Genomic DNA, 21306 nt, shown 5'->3' with positions numbered 1-21306 from the left:
TATGCCTGTTTATAACAACTGAAGGAAACATAGTTAATTGGTGTTGTGCCATAAAATGGCACCATGTATCTGGAAAACACATAATACTGCCCCTGTAAATTACTACGTTAGGTTAGCTTAGCTTACTGGCTTTTTCTTAACATACTCAAAATTAGGGCTGTAATGATTCCTTAATGTTTCGAGTACCTTGATTACTAGGATTCCTCGAGAAAATGTATCTACCTCGAAGCCTCATTAAATTATGTTTTATTATTTATCACACTGTGTTGAGACCGAGTCATCATTTGCATTGAGCAGGGCTCTCTCTTAGGCCTATGAGTTGTTGCTAAGTCCTAAGTGCTAGCAGCCTAATGGGCAATTTTCAAATTTTGTCTGGGAGAATTTTATTGACTTATGATAACATCCAGGTTTTTATCGTGTTTGGGGGACCAATAAGCATCCTGAAATTGACTGGAGTACGGCAGCCTTTCTCCTCCCAGAGATGCTGCCTCATGGCGGTGAAGACCACGGGGGAGAATTTATACATGTGAGCAGATAGACTGAACACAGCGGGCGGCTGTTCTGTAGTTGGTGCTTAATGTAAGTGTAGTGATACGGATGAACTGGAAAATAAATTTCATGTCATTCCAACAAATTTGTGACAGAGCAGATTGTGGCGGTACGTAGCTGGTAGATGTCTCTGTGTGTGACGAAGGTGTCAAATCCCGTTGCTAACATGAACACAAAATCTATGACATTTTTTATAAACGTATTTGTGAGCCTGCCTCTTTATTGAATTGAATATAATTTCAGATTTTTGTATAACCTTTCTTCAGGTTAACTTAGAAAGTGAGCTATTACGGTTACAGTTTAATTTTCTAAACTACAGAACAGTTATTGTTAGGGAAGCTCAACTGTGAAAAATTGGACTGATGTTGATATCCAACAGTAACACTGCTGTTATGTTAGATTTACCAATAGTTTATTTGATAATTCTTTTTATACGATTACTTGTTTAATCGTAAGAATAATCAATAGATTACCAAAATATTAGTTTACAACAGCCCTACTAAAAATACCTATGGCGCGTCAGATGAGGTGATATGCAGCACATTCACAAACAGAAGTGGCGAAGACATACAACTTAAACACATTTTAAAATTGGTTTTTGAGCATTTTGAATCAATTCAGAATACTCAGGAGTGGGAAATGTGATTTTTTTTCACTACTTCTACTTTTGGGTAAGACCATCACAAAGTGAGAACAATAAGCAGGGAAGACAGGAGCTTCTGACAGGAAGCACTCAGAACGCCATCATACTGGCCCGACATTCACCTTGGAACCATTTAATAAACATTGGATAAGCTAGTGTTCAGGTAATTTTCTGGATATGTCTTCATGTGTGTGTGTGTGTGTGTGCGCGTGCGTGTCCGTGCGTGCTTGCGTGCGTGAGTGTGTGGGAAAAGTTGAGCATAGGCCTGGGGCGGGTGTCTCACTTTATCTTTTCATACTGCTGTGTGCACCCTTCGTTTCCCAGAGACGAGGTTAACAAAACACCTCTGCAGGGGAGTCAACTCATGGAAGGACAAACACACACATACACGCACACACACACGCACACACGCACACACACACACACACACACACTCACACCATGATCCCTCCTCTCATCCTGGCTCTCCCTCTTCTCTGTCTGTCTCCTTGGCTCCTGGTGGTTTGCGTCCTTAAATCCTGGGGGCCTAAGCCCGCTAGAGGCCTGTGATTCATAGTGCAACACAAACACACTGCAGCCTACGAACGCACCCCGATCCAGGTGGAACGCTCCATCGCTCTCATCCAGCCCCCACGTGGACCCTCTGTCTGCTTCAGAGAACCATAACAACAGATCATTCCAAGCAGCATGCAAACAAAAACATTTTGTATCTAATATAATAGAAAAGTGATATCCATTACTAACTTTTACCCTCTCATTGCAGCATCCTTATTTTTAAGTGGGGCTAATATAAATTCATGATTTGCAAGGAATATTTTTTTTTATCTCAATTTTGAATCCAAGTACAAACAATCCCAATTAAGTTAAGTTATTTTTAATCAAATCCCAAGAAAACCACATATAGTTGAATCAATTTCGCTGTTGTTTGGATGAATTACACAGAGAGGAAGCCTCACTTTTTTCAGTTTCCTGGCACAAACTCCTCCTTCCAGTAGGTGGCAGTAGTGGCCCCTAAGATTTACTGGTAAAAAAAACAGGATGTTTGGACAACAAGCTTATAATATGAAAACCTACGCTGCAGGAAGATGAAATCCAATCTGTACCCAGCATTCCTAAAACACTAATCAGTCAGTAAAATATATTAATATAGCACCCATAACAGAACCTTCACAAAAACACAAACATAAAATCAGCTAACCCTCGTTAGCAACGACTGCTGTCATGCACTGTGTTTTTAACTTCCCTATAGAGGAGTTTCAGCCACTCACCTCGTTTAAGATCACTGTAGCATTTCAGTCAAATAGAAGTCTGAGATTAAAGAAGGTCCAATTCAAAACCTCTGCTTTTAATTTTCAGTAATTCAGATGGACTTGCCGGTGGGCTTTAGATCAATGATTTTCCGCGTCACCCAAGCCCACTTGTGCTCAAAGTCAGAAACTTTTGCTAAGATTGTATTTTGAATTTTGCCATTTCCACTGACCTTTTCTAATGTTACACTTCAAAAAGCGCAAAAAATTGAGAAAAAGATTGTTAAAAAATAAGATTTAGGTTTCTGAACCAGTTCTTTGTCATTTCTAAAATGTTATTATTAAGAGCAGAACTAAAACTAAGGGACAGTATTGTGTATTTTTCAGTCACATAGTGCAATTTTATAGCACAATCAAGTAACTGTTACCTTCAGTTATGAAAATGTATTAAATGTGACTTAAAAGAAATCTGGCTTGGGGTGCTGTGGTGGCGCAGGGGCAAAGCACAGCCTATGCATTGAGACCTCAGTCATCAGACCAGTGGTCACAGGTTCAATTCCCAGCCTGGTGACATTTGCCACACATCTTCCCCCTGTCTCATAACCCTCTTTTCTGTCAAATTACTTTCAAATAAAGGCCACTAGAGCCAACAAAACCTTTGAAAAAGAAATTGGGCCTCTGTCTCTTTAAGAAACTCCTGCTCTTTCTGAATCTCTGCCTTCAGGAAGTCATGACAACATGGCTCCTCTTAACCCTTTAACAACATTTTTACCAGCGTTTCACTGAGAAGCTCCTATAATGAGCTCAGCAAATACACAGATCCATCAGGTGTTTGCTAAAACTTGATGGAACACCAGCAAATCTTGAAGCTGTAAACTCAATTCAATTCAAAGTAGAAAATATCATTAACAAATAAACATGATACATTTGTTAGTGCTTGCATTTTTATCCAAAACTATGGATTATTGTAAGAAAAGCCTAATTAAATATTTAAAAAAACTTCACTTCCTTTCCCTATGCAGTTAGTTATAAGTCTGTTGATTTTTCTACAATACGGATATAAAGTTGAGCCCTTCTTCAGGCCTTTCCTCACATTTTTGGGTGCACAACTATAAATCAGTGCCGATAGACTCTCCAAATCAAAGCCTTAAATCTCAGCGACTTCTCTAGTGTTACCACGAAGCTGCTGGCTGTTTGTATGATTAATGTTCTGCTTGCTGATATCTTGCTTGGCTTCCAGTTGTGCTGTTCTCAGTTGTCAGGTGATAGAACCGGTTCAGAACCATTTTAGAACAGAACTCTGCTCTAAGCATCTCCACAACTGTTTCCCTGATGTTCTATAAGAAAAGTCTCACAACTAGATTTATGTTCTCTTCTAACTAATTAGATCCATTCTGAAGCAGCTTGATTTTAATTTAGGGCATCAGATAAATAAAAATGTTTGTCACACTTTTTAGATTTTTAAAAATTTTAACCCCTTTTCCTTCCACTTCGTAATTCTGCACTGCGTTGCGTTGTCTGGTTTCATTAAAACTACATTGATGAAGTACTTTGCAAGGCCCTGATGAAGTAGAAGAAGGAGATGATGAATAACTAAACAACCAGGTCAATTTTCATAAATGATTAAGAAAAAAAAGTGCATCCTCGCGACAGGAAGCTTCCGCACGGAAAACGCTGCAGTAAGTCTGTCAGGCCAATCGGTGGCGCTGTGACAGCGCCATCAAACAATGCAACAAGCACTGAATGGTGCCATGTTTGCTTTTTGTGAGAGTGAGACAGAGCTAGGAGGTCACGATTTTAAAAAGACTGTACAGAAACATGAACTTTGACATTTTTCCCTGCGGTTTAAAAAATTACTGCTTCATGGTCTCCAGAACACTGGATCAATGCAGACGTTCAGGCTAAACAGCAAAATACTTTTATACACCTAAAATAACTCTCACATGAACCGCATAAGATTAATAATTTTTTTTTTTTAAAGTAAAAAAAAAAAACCTTTAAAGGGATCTACTACGCAAACATAAAAATCACTTTTTGGACGTTTTTGTTCTTCCAATTGGGTCTCTGCTGCTTCTAGAAACAGTCCATGCGCTAATAAATCCCAATCATGTAATGGTTTTTGATGTGTATGAAGTGTGTGTGTGTTCACTTTGACTTGGGGGCGTGGCCAGCAGTAGCTTATTTGCATAAAAGTGATGTTACCTTGAAACAGCTCATATTAAAAGCGGCTCAAAATAGAAAGAACAGAGCAGGTGAAACCTCATTATCGGAGAACGATTTTGTGCAAAAAATGTAATGAACATGTTTTGTATAGACCACAGTCCTTTCATAGCTTGTTTAAAAGAAAGCATAATGGGTCTCCTTTAATGTTTTCTTTGATGTGAATTTCCATCCATCCATCCATCCATTTTCTAACACCCTTGTCCCTCAGTGGGGTCGGGAGGGTTGCTGGTGCCCATCTCCAGCTAACGTTCCGGGTGAGAGGCGGGGTACATCCTGGACAAGTCGCCAGTCTGTCGCAGGGCAACACAGAGACACACACACACACACACACACACACACACACACACACACACACACACTCACAGGAAGAATTTAGACAGACCAATTAACCTGACAGTCATGTTTTTGGACTGTGGGAGGAAACAGGAGTACCCGGAGAAAACCCACCATGCACAGGGAGAACATGCAAACTCCATGCAGAAAGACCGGGGCCGGGAATCGAACCTTCTTGCTGCAAGGCAACAGCTCTACCAACTGCGCCACTGTGCAGCCCTGATGTGAATTTGTGCTGGCAAATTAATAGACAAGTTTCAGATTCAGATGTTTCCTACATTTCTTAAAACTTCTATGATTTCCTGGATTTTTTATTTATTCATTTCCCCTTTTTTCAATTTTCTTTAAAATTATTTTTTTACAAGTCTGAAAACAGGAGCAAATAGAAATCATCACAGAAGGCTCTGTTAAAGGCCGCTTCACCGTGTTGGACCTGGACAAACCTCTTCAGAAAACAGGACATGAATCTGTATGCTGCTGCACACCTCCATCCTTTATAAATGTGTATTTATGTGAAAATATCCTCGTGTTTACCCCGCTGGCTCTGAGCACACACTGATGCTTCACAGGAACAGATGTATATATAGCAAACGCAGGGACGAACTGGAAGAACAGCTTCTTCTGGGCTGAGGCAGAAAACCCAAGATTTAGAGTCTCTGAACAGATTTTAGTGAAATAAATTAAGCTGAATGAAGCCTTCACATGAAGCTCCTCTGGCAGATTTAAAACGCAAATGACCTGAATTAACCCCCCATGTCTTCCTCCGCAGAGAAAACACAGCATGTACAGCAGATTGTGGCCTGTAGAAGGCGCTGTTCTCTCATTTTGATCCCGGCCATCATGCTGTAGGTGGCTTCAGATAAAACAAGCTCTCGTTATGTTCATCACACTGTCTTTAAACTGTTTTACATAAAACTACATGAGAAAATTCAGAATTAAAACATATTTCCAAGTGTTTTTTTAAATTAATTAAACAACGGAATGGGAAGCATCACTTTGAAGTGTAAAATTGGTGCTATAAATACAAATCCTTTGGAGGGAATCAAAAGATTCATCTATTCAAAAATAAATGTCATTATTTTTCTATCAAAAACAATATGGAAGACAGGTCACACCACAACAGTATTTCTTGTTTTCAAGAAATTTCATTTTTAGGACATACGAAAATATTAAAATGTAAAATGTTTGTAGAGAGACCTTTTTTTTAAAATGACTGATTTATTTGTCCAGCTATACATTTTATATTTCTATGTTTATTTATATATCTTTTTAAAAGGACAGAGTTATGCTGCCAGTTTTTAGTGTCAAATAATTGTAAAGATTAGACCAGTTTATGCTGATTTTAACCAGTTCTGATTTCTAGGGGTTCTGACAAAATGGGCCCAATTTGATGCTGTTTGGGAGATCGGCGACCGGCTAAAAGTTATACCAGAGTTCAAGGGATTTTATCCACTGATCTTATTAAACGTCTGAAAATCATCCACTGTCCTCTTTTGATCTGCAGTGAGGCTCACCAGGCCACATATAAATGATCAGCAATCAGGTAATATAAGCTTTTTCTCTGATGAGTCATACAATTTTGACAAAATCTGCAAGACTGTGCAAAAAACGTCCAAGAGCTTTTGACTAACCCTAATCCTAAACCTAACCCTATAGCAGTAAAGCAACTCGGCGTTCGTTGGTGCTCCACAGCCCAGTGATTATTTACAGTAGAAAAATAGACACAGTTTGATGGAATCAGCATTTTGATTCCTCTTACAGTTTCTATCTACAAACTTTTTGTCCTGTGGGTCAGAACTGGCTGATTTAACCTGCCGGTGGTAACAGAATGTATTAAATTGAAGATGCGAAAATTTGTTTACTATAATTTTTGTTTTATAGTTGCTCAACAATATATATTTCATATTATATTTTCCTGAAATCTAAATCTCATTATCTGAAATATAAAAAGGACTTCAGACTGTTCCCTTATTTAAAAAAAAACAACAATTTCCACATTTTTGAGTCATAAATTGTTTCCTGTGTTGTTGACCATTTACTTATTTTATTTTTCTATTTCTGAGTTGGGCTGAAACAAATCCTTTAAAAGGTGCTTAGTTGAAACATCACAGACCCTATTTACAATGTTTGCAAATAAGTTCCACTTGCTGCTGAAAATTTCTAGTTTGCCATTTTGTTATTTTTTACAGTTGTACCTAATATTTTATTCCATCACGACAACTACGTCCATTTTTCTTTTTACGGTTAATGTATCCATGGTGATCTAAATGATAAAGCTAAGGCTAATTTTCCAGCTAACTTTAATATCAGGGCAGTTTTTGAAAAGAACGTCAGAGCATATTTCACCATACGGAACAAAGCATGGGCACCACATGAGCAGTTGGAAACAGGTTGAAGTTAACAATTTTTCCCAACATAAACAACCTGCAGTCAAAGGAAAATGTGACTAATTTATAAAATCTGCAGTCTGACAGTTGTTAGAGCCAAAGAAGAAGAACAGGTTCAACGCTAACGTGAAACAGAGGATGAGAATTTATCATGAGAAAGAAATGTCTTGTACTGTGCCTCGCAAACTATTCACACTCTGTGAACGTTTTCATATGTTGATGATTTTTAAAACACCAAAAAAAAACAGAAAGTGTCATTCAGCCCGTTGAGTAGAGCCATGTTTTAGGGTTTGTCTCCATCTTTGCACATCAAGAGATTGAAATTCTTGCCCGTTTTTATGGAAAAGTGACTGAAACTCAGTCAAAACGGTTGAAAAGTAAAAACCAGATTTGTGTTGTTGCCAGTTTTCAAGTGGATTTAAGCGTACACTTTGACTGGGCCATTCTAACATCTGGATATGCTTCCATCCCAGAATGTTTAGGCCTGTCCAACTGGAATGTAAGCCTCAGTTGTTTTTCAGGTTTTCTCCAATTTTTTCCCTGGAATTAGCTCTATATATATTATAATCAACCCTTTGGATGGTGAACAGCATTAACATGTAGGTGAAAAATGTACGTTTTGTTAAATCTGATTAGACTATCTTCTTTCTTTTTTCTGGTTGTCTAAAATTACAAACAAGACATTTCTATTGGATTTTTTCAACTATGACTTTATTCTCGTTTCTCTTCCATAATTTTCAATTGGAGACCAATCGGTTCGATTGATTTCCAATTGAAAATTCAACATGATCCATGCTCCCTGCTCCACAAACCCACCGTTCCTGATGGTTTTAGATTTTCTACCAAAATAATTGTTCTCAAATTGTGCATCCTTTCAATGCCACTTCATCAAATTATTACTTTCACATAATATCCCCAAAAACATACATTGAAGTTTGGGATTTTAACATGTTCAGGATGAGAATACTTCTGTTTTTTGTTTTATAATATAAATCTCTACCATGTTTTAAAAAAGTCCTGTGTTAAACCCAGAATCGGGTCACAGATGTGTCCTTGTTGCTCTGTGTTGTTCTTTCTCAGAGCTTCTCCCCATCGTCCTCTGTCATTGTTTTGACTGCTGATAGTCTGTGAGCTCAAAAGCCGGTCCTGCTGTGCTCCTCTTCAAATCTGAGAGTGTGACAAAGAGGCTGAATGGATGGCATATTTTGCACCAAGGAGGACTTGAACGGAGAAGATAAGAAAGGAGTTATCTGCTGGACGACTGCATGTCGTCCAAAAAACCTCGGTTGGATGAAACCGTCCCGACAAGAACGTAAAGCCAGAACTCCTTCATCTGCTGGAGCTTCACTGTTCGGCTGAAGAAGTCTCTCGTGATTTACAAATAGTTTCACTCTTTATTTTTTTTTAATGATTCAAAATAAGCTTCCTAAGTTGAAAACACAACTGCAAAAAAAAACTGAATATGTTTAAAAAAAAAAAGGTAAATGAAAACCCGCCCCCAAAAAAAGTGAGGTAACAATGACATCCAGTCCCCAGTTTTGGATTTAAAGAGCTTTGGTTCTCACAATAGGTAGGTGTGTGGGTCTTTGTATTGCGGGCTGGGTGGGTCAGATCTTCAGTCATAATACTCAAAATGGCCTTGTGACTACATGTGGGAGGGAGGCGGCACCAGAAGGAAAGATAACACCGAGGACAGGATGTGAGAAAAAGAATGGTAACGATAAAGAAGTTTGCTTGAAAAGAAAAGGAGGTGGAAATTCTGAAGGGTAAAAGGTGAAACAAAATCAAAAGTTCCCTTAACGTTACTGCATCATCATGCTCAAAGTGTGTGCGCGTGTGTGTGTATGAGTAGATGTGCCCACGAGTGTCTGGGTGTATTTATATGCTGCCGGCTCCACTAGAGCTTATTTGCCCCTAAAAATAACACACACAGCCAACACCGCAACCCTCACACACACACAAACACATACGCATACACTCCAAAACTCACTTTAACACACATTTGCGGAGAGACGCTGTAAAAGTCCCAGAGTTATCTCCACGCCCGGTGCCAGTGCCACGGCCCCAGCAGGCTGGGAGCCAACCAGTAGCTGGTTGTGCGTGTTTGCCTGTATAACGTTCCGATCTGCGTACCATAGCTGTGAACAGCTGATTGGTTCTAAATGCAGGACCTGGCAGAAGATTCCTGCGCTTCCTCTATCCGAGGTCGGGAGTGAGCGTAAACGAAGGTGAACGTCACAGCGGCCAATCACAGAGAGCTGGACCGCATTAATCAGAATGGGATTCTGTTGTTTCTAGTACTTGAGAGTTACGACTTTACGGGGTGAACTTTGACTAGGCCAGCAGTGGCTTCAACTGAACTACTAGCACTGGCAAAGTTAAACCAGAAAGTTCTATCACCCCATGACACCATCCAAATGTTGTGATACGTCAATGGGACAGATGCCATATTCATATTTTCAGCATACTGTACTAGTGATTCACTTTATTGTTTATGATTGGATCATATGTAGAGAGTTGTTGTAGGCAACCAGGAAAACCTGCAGTTGGAGTTTTAGCAGAATGGATTCACACACAATTATTGTGATGCTGACGTGCGCACGTCCCAAAGCAACACAAACAACAATGCACGCACACACACACACACACACACGCACACACACACACACACACGCACACACACACACGCACACAGAATCATACCAGTCAGAGTAATCATGTAACCTAACAGTCATGTTTTAGGACTGTGGGAGGAAGTTGGAGTACCCTGAGAGAATCCATGGGGAGAACAAACTGCTGTTACACCAAACGACAGCAGATCGATTGAATGTGTAACTAGCAAAACATTTGCATTTCTAAACCATTCTTAACTAAAAACATGTCATATTCATGCATGTCATTTGCTTAAATAAACAACTTTAACCTAACAAATCAACAGTGGAAGTCAGTATTATGATTCAGTGATACGATTTGGTGTCCTATGTGACTGACTGACCAAGTGTGATCTTCCACCCTATGTTCTTCAACAAAATGTCTAATAAAGTAAGTCACGTTCCACTGAGGTTCAGTTGAGTCTATACAGTTATGTTATGAGAAAGAACATAAACTGGCGACAAGATTTAACCTGATCCCTGATGTAACGACAGATAGAGGGAAATCCTTCTGAAAGTGACAAAAAGACAAGAAAAGGAGAAGAAACAGAAAAAAAACCTCTGTCTGGATGCTAATGTGGCTTCCGAACTACAGAGAGACGTGAGTTACATTCATTCCTTAAGTCAGAGGTTCCCAAACTGTGGGGCGCACCCCCTGGGGGGTGCCGTGCCGTTGCAGGGGGGCGCTGGAATCCGTCTGGATGAAAAAAAAAACAGGAACGCTGTATGCGCTGGGTTTTTACCTTAGAATGGCCAACTCTCTGTTATTCCTCTGTCAATTTGATACAGTAGRGGCTTYCACACTTCCCATATATGTGTCCTCTGTCACTTTTATCAGCAGTTAAAACTATTTCATCCATTGTTAACATGTGGTAACCTGTTTTTCCGAGCCGCCTTTAAACGCAACATGAGCGCTACGATGCTAGCGCTGGGTTTACACCTGTGTGGCAGTGATGGAGACCTACTGCTGCTGTGCAGAGCTATGCAGGTGTGTGTTAGTATCATGACAGCAAACCAATCAAGACAGAAGATAAGTTACCTACATAGAAGATAAGCATATAAAATGTGTCTTATTATCAGCACTCATGATTGAGACAAAAGGCATGTTTATGATGCTTATGATGTAAATAAGTATTTGTTTTAAATGTTGTGTGATTTAAACTGGGCATTTGTTTAACTTAGATGCCAAAACTAAAGATAATTTACATTTTAAACATAATTTTAAGTTATGTTTAAATTAATCAGCAAAGTATGCAAAGTATGCTACAGCTAATATGGATTGACTTAATTACAATACATTTGTTTCTTTCTCTAATTCCCTCAACGCTGCAGTGGTCTATTAAAGGCCATTCTGTCAAACTTATGGCGGTATTCAGAAATGCAGTTGAACCGTCCCATAGTCCATATGGATCATTTTAAAACTAATAATTGTATTTTCTATCATCATAATACTAAAATTACTATAATACTTGACTGAACACCGAAGTGAATTAATGTTTTTTTTTTTAAACAGCCCAATAAAAAAGACAAAAATAGACAGATAAGAGAACAGAATCAGGGACAAAACTCACTGGTTTCTGATCAGTGTGAGTGCTGAGGCTTCACTAAGCCTGGCTGTTAGCCTGGTCTGTAGCAGACTGGCTGCACAGGATAAATCACCATGGTAACATGTTACTAATTTTGTGAATGGAGGCTAAATTAAGCCAGGATATCCAGAAAATCCAGCTTTAATCCTCTATCTAAACCAGGAAAGAGGATGCTAGCAAGATGGTCAGGTGGAGTTTGTTTGGTCATGTGACAGTGATAGTCATGCAGCACAGAATTGTGGGATGTTAAACTGACACAAAGAAGGTGAAATCAGCTGTGTGGTTGTTTTTTTCCCCCCAATGTGTCAGCAGGGTAGTGAAATATATAAGATATATAAAATATCAGTAAATATGGGTTATCGGCCATAACAGCGATATTAATATCAGATATTGATATCGGCCAAACTTTATCATCGGTTAAAAAACATTTCTTTGGGTTTTTGTTCTATTTATTTGAGCAACAATAACATACATGCAATAAAAAAATGATTCTGAAATGAAATGTTTCTTTAACTGTCAGTGTCAGATTTTACCATCATAACCTAATAATACAACCAAATTCATCTTACATTTTAATAGCATTCATAGCAAGACACGGTTTTATTAACTAACTTGATTATTGGTGTATAAAAAAATAATTTTACTAGCAAAGACACTAACACAGTTAGCTTTTACGGCAAAACATATCCAGTTACTCTCACCTGTTTATCTCCTAAGTAAAGGTAAAAAAATTTGGCTCTCATATAGTATTGCATTTATAATGAGATATTTTATCACAACCTGGCAGCTTTCAGGTTGTTTTTATTTCCACAGTCACTTTGGACAGATAAGGAGATGGGCCTGCTTGTGAAAATTTACATCATTCATGAGCAGCGGACAGGTCCTGACATGCAGCACTTACTGGTGCTGCTTACTGTTTACACAGTTTGATGTGTGTTTCTGTATGTGGGTGTGTGTATTGTAGATGGTTTCCTATGTATAATAAAAACTTACTGTATCAGTCACGTAAAGAATGTATTAATATACACAAATCCAATTTGAATAGTTTCTAATTCACCAACATCAGAGACTTTGAATTTCCATGTTGAAATTTGATTTCTGTTTGGAATGAAACATCCATCCATCCATTTTCTTTACACCCTTGTCCCTTAGTGGGGACAGGAGGGGTGCTGGTGCCCATCTCCAGCTAACGTTCCAGGTGAGAGGCGGGGTCACCCTGGACCAGTCGCCAGTCTGTCGCATGGCAACACAACCATGCACACTCACACCTAGGGACAATTTGGAGAAGCCAATTAACCTGACAGTCATGTTTTTAGATTGTGGGAGGAAACCGGAGTGCCCAGAGAAAACCCACGCATGCACAGGGAGAACATGCAAACTCCATGCAGAAAGACTGGGGTCGGGAATCGAACCCAGAACCTTCTTGCTGCAAGGCAACAGCTCTACCAACTGCGCCACTGTGCAGGAATGAAACATTGCAAGGTTAAAACAGATCGAAGCAGTGAATGTTTTCAGTGTCTTCATAAATGGATTAAATGACACATTAATTATGTGTCACGTAGTTACTGTCAAGTGTCGTTTCCAGTGAACCTCTCACAGCTCCAAACTGGCAACAAAATCCATCCGCCCCTCAGTGACAGGCAGGTCTAGAACCGTGGACCGAATGATTCTCTGCCAAGAGCTTAGTGTTGTACAACTCCTCCGAGTTGTTTTCTGTTTAAAATCACTTAAGAAAAAACTGCTCACAAATTGATAAATTGTGTGGTCTGTAAATATGTCTCACATTACAGAGGGGAAACGACTTAAGAATGTGTGTCCGTTTCGTTTGCGTTTCACAGCAGATTTTTGGATTTGTAGTTTTGCTTTGGTAATGTCTGACAAAAAACAGACAAATGCAGAGATAATACTACACATAACAGCAACAGTACTTAATGTGCTTAAACACAGCTTGACACACAGGACAACATCGAAAAGCAACAGTTTTCTGAAACCTTGGGCTGGACTCAACCAACACTATAGTGACAGAGACAGTGACAAAAGTTGAACCCTTTTCAACTGTTTTTTGTGTCGCATCGCCAGCTGGCGTGTGCATTTATGAGCTCAAAATTACACATGCAGGAATTTTGCCGGTCGCTTGGCGTTTGGCTAAGGAGGGCAAACAAGTTGTCGCCTTGTGTGTGTCGACCCATAAGACTGTGTCCAATGTGTGTATTAATCCATATTATGGTATATTTGGTTTTGAATTGTTGAAACAGGCAGTTCTAAAAATTTTTAGAGATAATCTCAAGTATTTGTGGATTTCAGCCATTAGTGGTGGTCGTGGTCCCTGACCCGCACTAAAACCAGAACTGAACTGGTTTTAGCGCTAATGTCACACAGTTTGGACGTATTTGTAGATATATTTATGCATGTGCTTCTCTACATTAGAAAGTGACTGGAAACAGTCAACTACCATTAGTAGGGACCCAAGTTGGAGTCAACAAGAGTAAAAGGAATTGAAAGTTGACTTTAGAGTTAAGATCAGGTTCTGGTCTTCAGGTTAACGACATGATTTTGTGTTTGTTCTGTTCTTGCTCTTAGAGGAGTTTCTGATATGTGGTTTTCTGTCCCATTCTGTTACGGTTGGTCCTTTCTGTTCAGTGTTGTCTTCACTTCTTGTTTTATTTTGCTCTCCTTTCTGAGTTTTCCCCATCATTATGCTTGTACACTTGTGTAGTTTCTGGTGTTTCTGAGTTCAGTTTCTGTTGTGCCATTCATTAAATTTGATCCATTCTGGCCCTACTGCCAATTTTATGAGTTTCTTTTCTGATATCACCACTTTTGGATGAAATATTTAGTTTTTGGACTTTCCTTTTGCACTTACTGTCCTGTGCCTCCCTCTTCGCCTGCATTTGGGCCCTCAGAAACACACCAAAGTGATAACAGAGCGGAGCTCTAAATATCTAAATGTGAGATGTTTTGATTGGAGGAAAGGACTTATGGTTTAAAATCCCCAAAGGCAAACGTGGATATGCACTGCAGTGCCTCACAATGAAGATGTCAGAGATATGCACACATGTTCACACACTCGCATAGCAACAAACAGAAAACCAAAGGAGTCATACTTTCCGTACAATGCAGAGATACAGTGACATGATGTAAGTATATTTAGCAGCTAGGGTGGGCAAATCACATGTAAGATAAAGTTACAACAGTATTCACATCTTTATCGCAATTGCCTTTGTTCCTCTATCTCTTGCATCAGGTTGACAGAAGACTGTGACGTCCTAACTCGAACTCATTGTTTCCCACAAGGGTTTAAAAAGTAAATAGCCTGCTCTTTGAGGTTTAGAAAGCAATGTGCTGTCTTCAGACAATAAATAAAGACTATAATCCTTTCTGTAAAGGAGATTTGTGCCAGTTTAACTAAACAAACAAATGACTTTGAGCCAGTCTGCTTATTTTCTTAACCTGTCTCTAGGTGATCCTTCAGGCATAGCGACGGCTCGTATCCACCCTATGGTTAGAGATTCAGACATTCTGATCAGCCTCTGAAAATGTGCTTTTACAAAAATGATTGATATGCTGACTGAATAATTGGACTGATTTAATTCTATATAGTTGAATGTGAATTGGTTCTGTTTGTCTTGGAAAGTGCCTTGAGAAAACATCCATCCGTTGCCTTTACCTGTTTATGTAGCAGAGAAATTAGTGAGACGTTCAGTGGTCACTGTGTGAGAGGCGGGATCCATCCAGAACAGATCATCGGTCCATCACAGGTAGATTCTTATGACAACATCTGCAGCATCCAGATGTTGTCATAAGAGAATTTTTGTGTTCATCACATGGTCAAACCCTGAAACTACCCAATAAACAATTCCTATTTGACAACCTGCTGTCATTTATGCAGATGGACGGACGGACGGACGGATGGATAATCTCAGGTTTTTTTTCAATATTTAGTCAACTTTAAGTAAAATGGATTTACATTGATAGCCAACAATAAGGCAAACATATCAAACAGTCAATCAAAATGTACATCAAGAAAATGTGAAAATCATTGCACAGTTTAACATTTACCAAAACAATTCAGAATATTTGTACTGTTTTGCAACATTTATGGAATATTGTCATAATGTTTATTTTTTAATACAAAAAAACAATAACTTCACTCCTGCTTTTTTCATTGGTTTACCTCAGTTCTCTTAGTGTTCCGTTTGAACCTTAGTTCCCTTATAGTGCATTCACATTCACACCAGCCACTTTAAAACAATGGTATTATGTGTTTTCAAGGCAGAAAGCACCTTTTGATAGCACAATTAAGTCACTCTGCTACCTTCAGTTCTAAAAAATTATTAAATATGACTTAAAAGAAATCTGACTTCCTAATTTAATGCCTTGAAATTAGGCCTCTGTCTCTTTAAAACCTCCTGCTCTTTCTGAAAGTCAGGAAATCATCACAATATGGCTCCTCTATTAACCCTTTAGCAACATTTTTACCAGCATTTTGTTGAGAAAATATAATGAGCTCAGCTGATGCACAATACCACCGGGTGTTTGCTATAATTGCTGGTTGCTAGTCTGAAGGAGCTGAGTGGGGAGTTGTTAGCCAGGCTGCTCTGTGAGGCAAACGCTCAGAAGCTTTGAAACTGCAGCTCTGAGGAGAAGCAGAGCCTTGAAGGGGGCGTTAGGTCCAACCAGGTGATTTGCACAGCTGAGTGATTGCCATGGAGATTAAAGGATTTCTCCAACATGCATGAAAGAATCAAGAAGCACTCAGGTATATTTTTGATGAAGGAATAACATTAGAACTTCATATAGCTCCAAAAAGTCAAGTTTACATTATACTGCCCATCGATCTCTGGTTTGTTTACCTAGAAAGTCCGGCTCATTTGAGGAGCAATGCAGAATCAACTCTGACGCAGGTTGAAGTCGTCACCTTAGCAAGTGGTAACAGAAGAGGCCCCAACTATTCTGAAATAATTTGTTTGGCAGCATTTTTGCTTTGGAGTAGGAACAGCAAATTGAGACAGACTCACAAACAAGACACAAACAATATGTAAGCACAGCAAGCTGTTCACACGGCAAGCAGGCAGAAAGCATCGCCATAACAACCATTAGCTGGACATTTAGTGGTACACTGAGATACGTCACAATCACAGAACACGCTATAAACAGCCACTGGGAAATTATCAATGTACTGCAGACATGCATGATTGAAGAGTTTTCTAGAAATCAGAAAAAGACAGACATCAGTTTGATGCAATATCTAAAATATTGGGAATAAAATGCCTTCTTCCAGCATAATTTTGATCTTGAAAGTTTTCTTAACATTAAAATCCATTGATATCTGAGATCACAATTACTGCTAAGTTCGACAACCTCTACTTACTGGAAATGTGTGTATATCACTGAAAAAAATGACCACAGCTGACCCCACCACCGCTTCTCTGATTCAGTTAAACACACAATCCCACAATCATGTGCTGCAACACTATCACTGTCATGTAACCAAACAAATATAGAAACAAACATCAACAAGATGGAAATAAATATCACGTTGTTAATATCAACCCATTTTTATTTATCAGAGGGATACTCATATGTTAAAACATGAGTAATGTCAGTCAATATTGATATTAGTGCCATTATATTGGGCATACCTTTTATATTTGTTTTAATTGGATTGCACTGCAAAAATACAAAATCTTAGAGAGTATTTTTGGTCCAAATATTTTAGTACACTTGAAATAAGGCAAACTAGCTTACAAGTAACTTTTCCACAAGATATAGGAGCATGTTTTAAGTCAATAATTTCTTAATATTCATGGAAAAGCATTAGTTACATTGAGAGACTTTTTCACTGATAACAATACATTTTTAACTGTGCTATCAGTGAAAAAATCTGCCAGTGGAACTCATAGTTTTGATTAATATTCAAAAATTATTGACCTAAACCAAGCTGTTACAACTTATCAAAGAGTTACTTGCAAGTTAGTTTTGCCTTATTTCAAATGTATGAAGAAATTAAGATATTTGCATTAGAAACTGGTAAATAGTAAGATTTTGTATTTTTACAATGTAATTAGCAACAATTAACACATTATGTGGAAGAAACCTGAATTTGAGGTAAAAGTAGTGATATAGGAAAGCCCTTTCCTATGTCAAGGTGAACTATCTATTGTATCATCCAAGGTAAACTGAACATTCCCAGCACTTCGTGTGGTCGATGCAAGGTTAGAGAAGAGCCATAACAGTGTGTCCTTGCAGCTGTAACATGCAGCCAGTTAAACAGCAATAATGAAAAACGAAACCTCACACGGGAAGCTGAATCATCTTGATGTCCGATCTAATCTCCTCTCATTGAGTTTTAGTGATCTGTTGGGGGCTCTCGGGGGCCACATGCATTAAGCCATTGCTTACATGTAGTTGTCATATGTTTTATAGCTGCTTGTTAACAGTCCCTCTGACTGCTGGCCATCCATTGACCCTTGCTGAAGCCTTGACGACTCTGCTGCAGACCACACAGATTCGTCTGAGCAGTGTAAATCCCAGAGAGCAGAGCAGCAGCTCCGTGGCCTGCCCGTACACGTCCTGCTGTGTGCTGCTGTCACCACACCTTCAGCTCCCAAACAGCACAATTATCCTGCACCCAGTGACAGAGTTCAAGGCAGCTTGAGCTGTTTGGCATGGCTTTAATTTGACTTCCACTGATGAATCTGTCAACAGCGTCAGTTAGCCTGTCTGCGGCACGATCCCGACGCAAACACGAGAGGGCCGTTATAAATCTCACAAGGTCGCCGTCACGAGGAAACGTGCGACGTCTACAGCAGACGTTTGTGACTGCGGTGATTTGTCAGCTAATAATGGATCTCTGCGGCAGGAATAGTTTGTATCACCTGCAAAGCAAATGGTGTGGGGGGAGGGGGAACTGACAAACAAGAGGTCGACCTCTGAAACGAACAGATTTTCTGCAGGTAATGGAAATGAATGGCAGCAGAGAATGGAGCGGAGCCTGAAGAGGAATGCAGAAAGTGAGCTAAACACCTCCCACAGGTCTGCTGGGAGAGCAGGCACACACATGTGGCCCAACCGACCGGCTCCCAGGACCCCGGAGGAGGCGGCACGCCGGCCCAGCAGGGACTCGGCGCTTTACGCCTCTAGTCTAGTATGAACCTCAGCTTCATCCACAAGCAGAATGTAAAACTTAGAAATGATCTACATTTCTATAAAGGACAATTTAAAAACAAAGAATTTCTAGGTTCTTTGTTTTTCATTCTCTCTGTTTCGGATAAAGACACAAAGGTGTGTTTTTATATGGAAACTCTCAGTATCTGTCTCCATTATGGATCCAGTTCTATTCAATATATTTAAAGAAAACTTTATCAACACAATCATATTTGTCTTTAATAAAGAAATCGCTTGTTTGAGTAGAGTTTTCTCTTTTTGTAATGGAGCATAATATAACGCAGTGTGACCCCTCCCCCACCTGTTGCTGTGCACTGTGGGTTAGCTGAAAGACAACTTTCACTTTCATGTTGCTTCAAAGCAAAAACGATTTCCAACTTAATTCTAGTTTCCTTCAAATGTGCGTTTCAAAATGAAAATTACAATAATTAAAAAATTAGATACCACTAAAAGTCAATATGGTGTTTATTATTATTGTTATTTAAATTGTTTGTTTTTTCAGATTAAACCAAGGTTATTCATCCTTACGGATACAAAAATAACAAAATTCCCCCCAGCTGAGAGTTCTTCTAAAATCGTGAACATAAAGTGGCAGCTTGTCCAGTTTCTGCAGCTAAATGGAGCCAAATGTCCACCTGATGCTGCATGTTGTCTCATCAGCAGGCTGGAAAAGACTATTACAATTCCCTTCACTTACAAATACAAGGCCCATACCTGTAATAATCAATATCTTACATCATTTTGGCAGCAGGAATAATTGGTTAGGTTATAAAGTGGAAGATGAAGGCGGGCGCATCAATCCAAAATATCAATATTGATATCGATATCAATATCGAGGGTGGTACAACTAATGCTAGTTTCACACGAAATGTTATTTTATTTTTGTTTTTTTATTTAGTTTCTCAAATCGACCTAAAAACTGATTTTGTTTTGAGTTGCTCTCAACCAATAAGTTTGTTTTCCATTTTGTGTTAGGAAAAAAATGCACACTTTATTTTTTTCATTTTTCTATGTTCCTGTTTCTTGAGCTAATTAATTATTAAAATATTTTGTGGACATGTTTAAGCTTTGTAAAAATTCTCTGATGTTTTAACAAAATAATACAAAAGAAAAACCACAAAGATACCTGGAGGTATGTCAAATGTAAATAATAGAAAGCATTGCATCAGCCCTAAGGTGCCAAATGACCCTGTGTTCATTTAGCATCGGATCGGTATTTTTAAACATTTCATCTCATTTTTTGTCCTGTCTTGGTCCAGTGAAGCTGGAGAATGTCGAACTGGTCCAAAAAAAATTTAGATGAAAAAAAGGAAAAATATCTCTTTAATCAAAATATTTCAGCAACTTATTTTTCTACGAATTGTATAAATATTATAGCCGTCTACAGTTTAAGTTGTCACTGAAAAGTTCTCCTCTTTAGAATAAACATGTCGGATTCTTTGTTTTGCTCAGTTTTTTGTGCAAAAGTTTTCTACTCCCCTCCGTAAGAGTGTCAGCTATTAAACCTCTGACAGAGTGCGTGCGTGTGTGTGTGTGAAAGAGAGAGAGAGAGAGAGAGAGAGAGAGAGAGAGAGAGAGAGAGAGAGAGAGAGAGAGAGAGAGAGAGAGAGATGGTTAACAATTAACCTGAGAGGCCGCTGAGCCGGAGGTAAAGAGGACAGGCGATGCGGAGATCAGAATGAAAACAGCACCAGAACAGGTGTGTGCGTGTGTGAAAGTGCGCGCGCGCCGTGAGCATGCAGGGAGAAAGTGAGAAGCAGTGCTCCGGTCAGGAGAAATGAAAACACAACTGGAGGCTCAGAAACTTACAGCCAGTTGCTGGCGCTGACGGAGAGGAGCGCGCAGCAGAGCATCAGGACGCAGCGCAGAATTAGATCCTCACTCATCTCGAGAGGCAGAGACTGGAGGTCCGACGGGCCGAATAATCCCCAGGTAAGAGGGGCTCGAAGGACTGAGAGGAAACCAGACTGCGGGATGTTAATCCATCGTCCCGCATCCAGGGGATCCCGTCCCGTCCTCTGCCACAGGCAGCTTCCACACCACGGCACAGAGCGCTCAGATATATATGAAGAGAAACTAAGTATATTTAGAAAAAAGAAAAAATAATTAACTTGATGTTTTTTAGTCTGTTTGTTTTCCTTTTCTGCTGCGCATTACTGAAAGCGCGTGGAGAGGTCAACGAGCTCTTCCTCCTTCTGCGCCGGTCTGACACGCTGAGTCCGTCCAGTCCCGTCGGCTCTGCCCTGCCACATGCGCACAGCCTGAGCGGGCCCCCCTGCACACACGCCGCCGTCTCTCCGTAAGTCTGATGAGGAGAGACCGTGAGCGCTGACTTTAGCTGAGGGGCGGTGCCAGGATGGAGAGGTATGCCACCAGGATGGGAAGTTTTTTTCTTCTTCTTCTTTTCTAAATCTTCGTTTTCGTGAGGGGGATGAAGTAGGCGGGTTGAGTGAGCTGCTGAAGTGTTGTTTATATATATGTGTGTGTGTGTGTGTGTGTGTGTGTGTGTGTGTGTGTGGG

General features: G+C 39.5%; 1 protein-coding gene across 1 annotated transcript in view; it reads right to left on the bottom strand.

Moving 5' to 3' along the window:
- wnt4 (wingless-type MMTV integration site family, member 4) overlaps window positions 1-21202 on the bottom strand; it is a 34920-nt gene extending 13718 nt beyond the window's left edge. The window contains exon 1 of the mRNA XM_008410226.2: window positions 20596-21202. Within this exon, the coding sequence (XP_008408448.1) occupies window positions 20596-20672 (77 nt within the window). The 5' untranslated portion in view covers window positions 20673-21202. The remainder of the gene's footprint in view (window positions 1-20595) is intronic.
- Between the last annotated feature and the right edge of the window lie 104 nt (window positions 21203-21306).

The sequence above is a fragment of the Poecilia reticulata genome, linkage group LG5 (genome assembly GCF_000633615.1).
Source record: "Poecilia reticulata strain Guanapo linkage group LG5, Guppy_female_1.0+MT, whole genome shotgun sequence".
NCBI lineage: Eukaryota > Metazoa > Chordata > Actinopteri > Cyprinodontiformes > Poeciliidae > Poecilia > Poecilia reticulata.
Note: the sequence above shows the minus strand (reverse complement) of the source record. Positions and strands in the feature narration are given on the sequence as shown.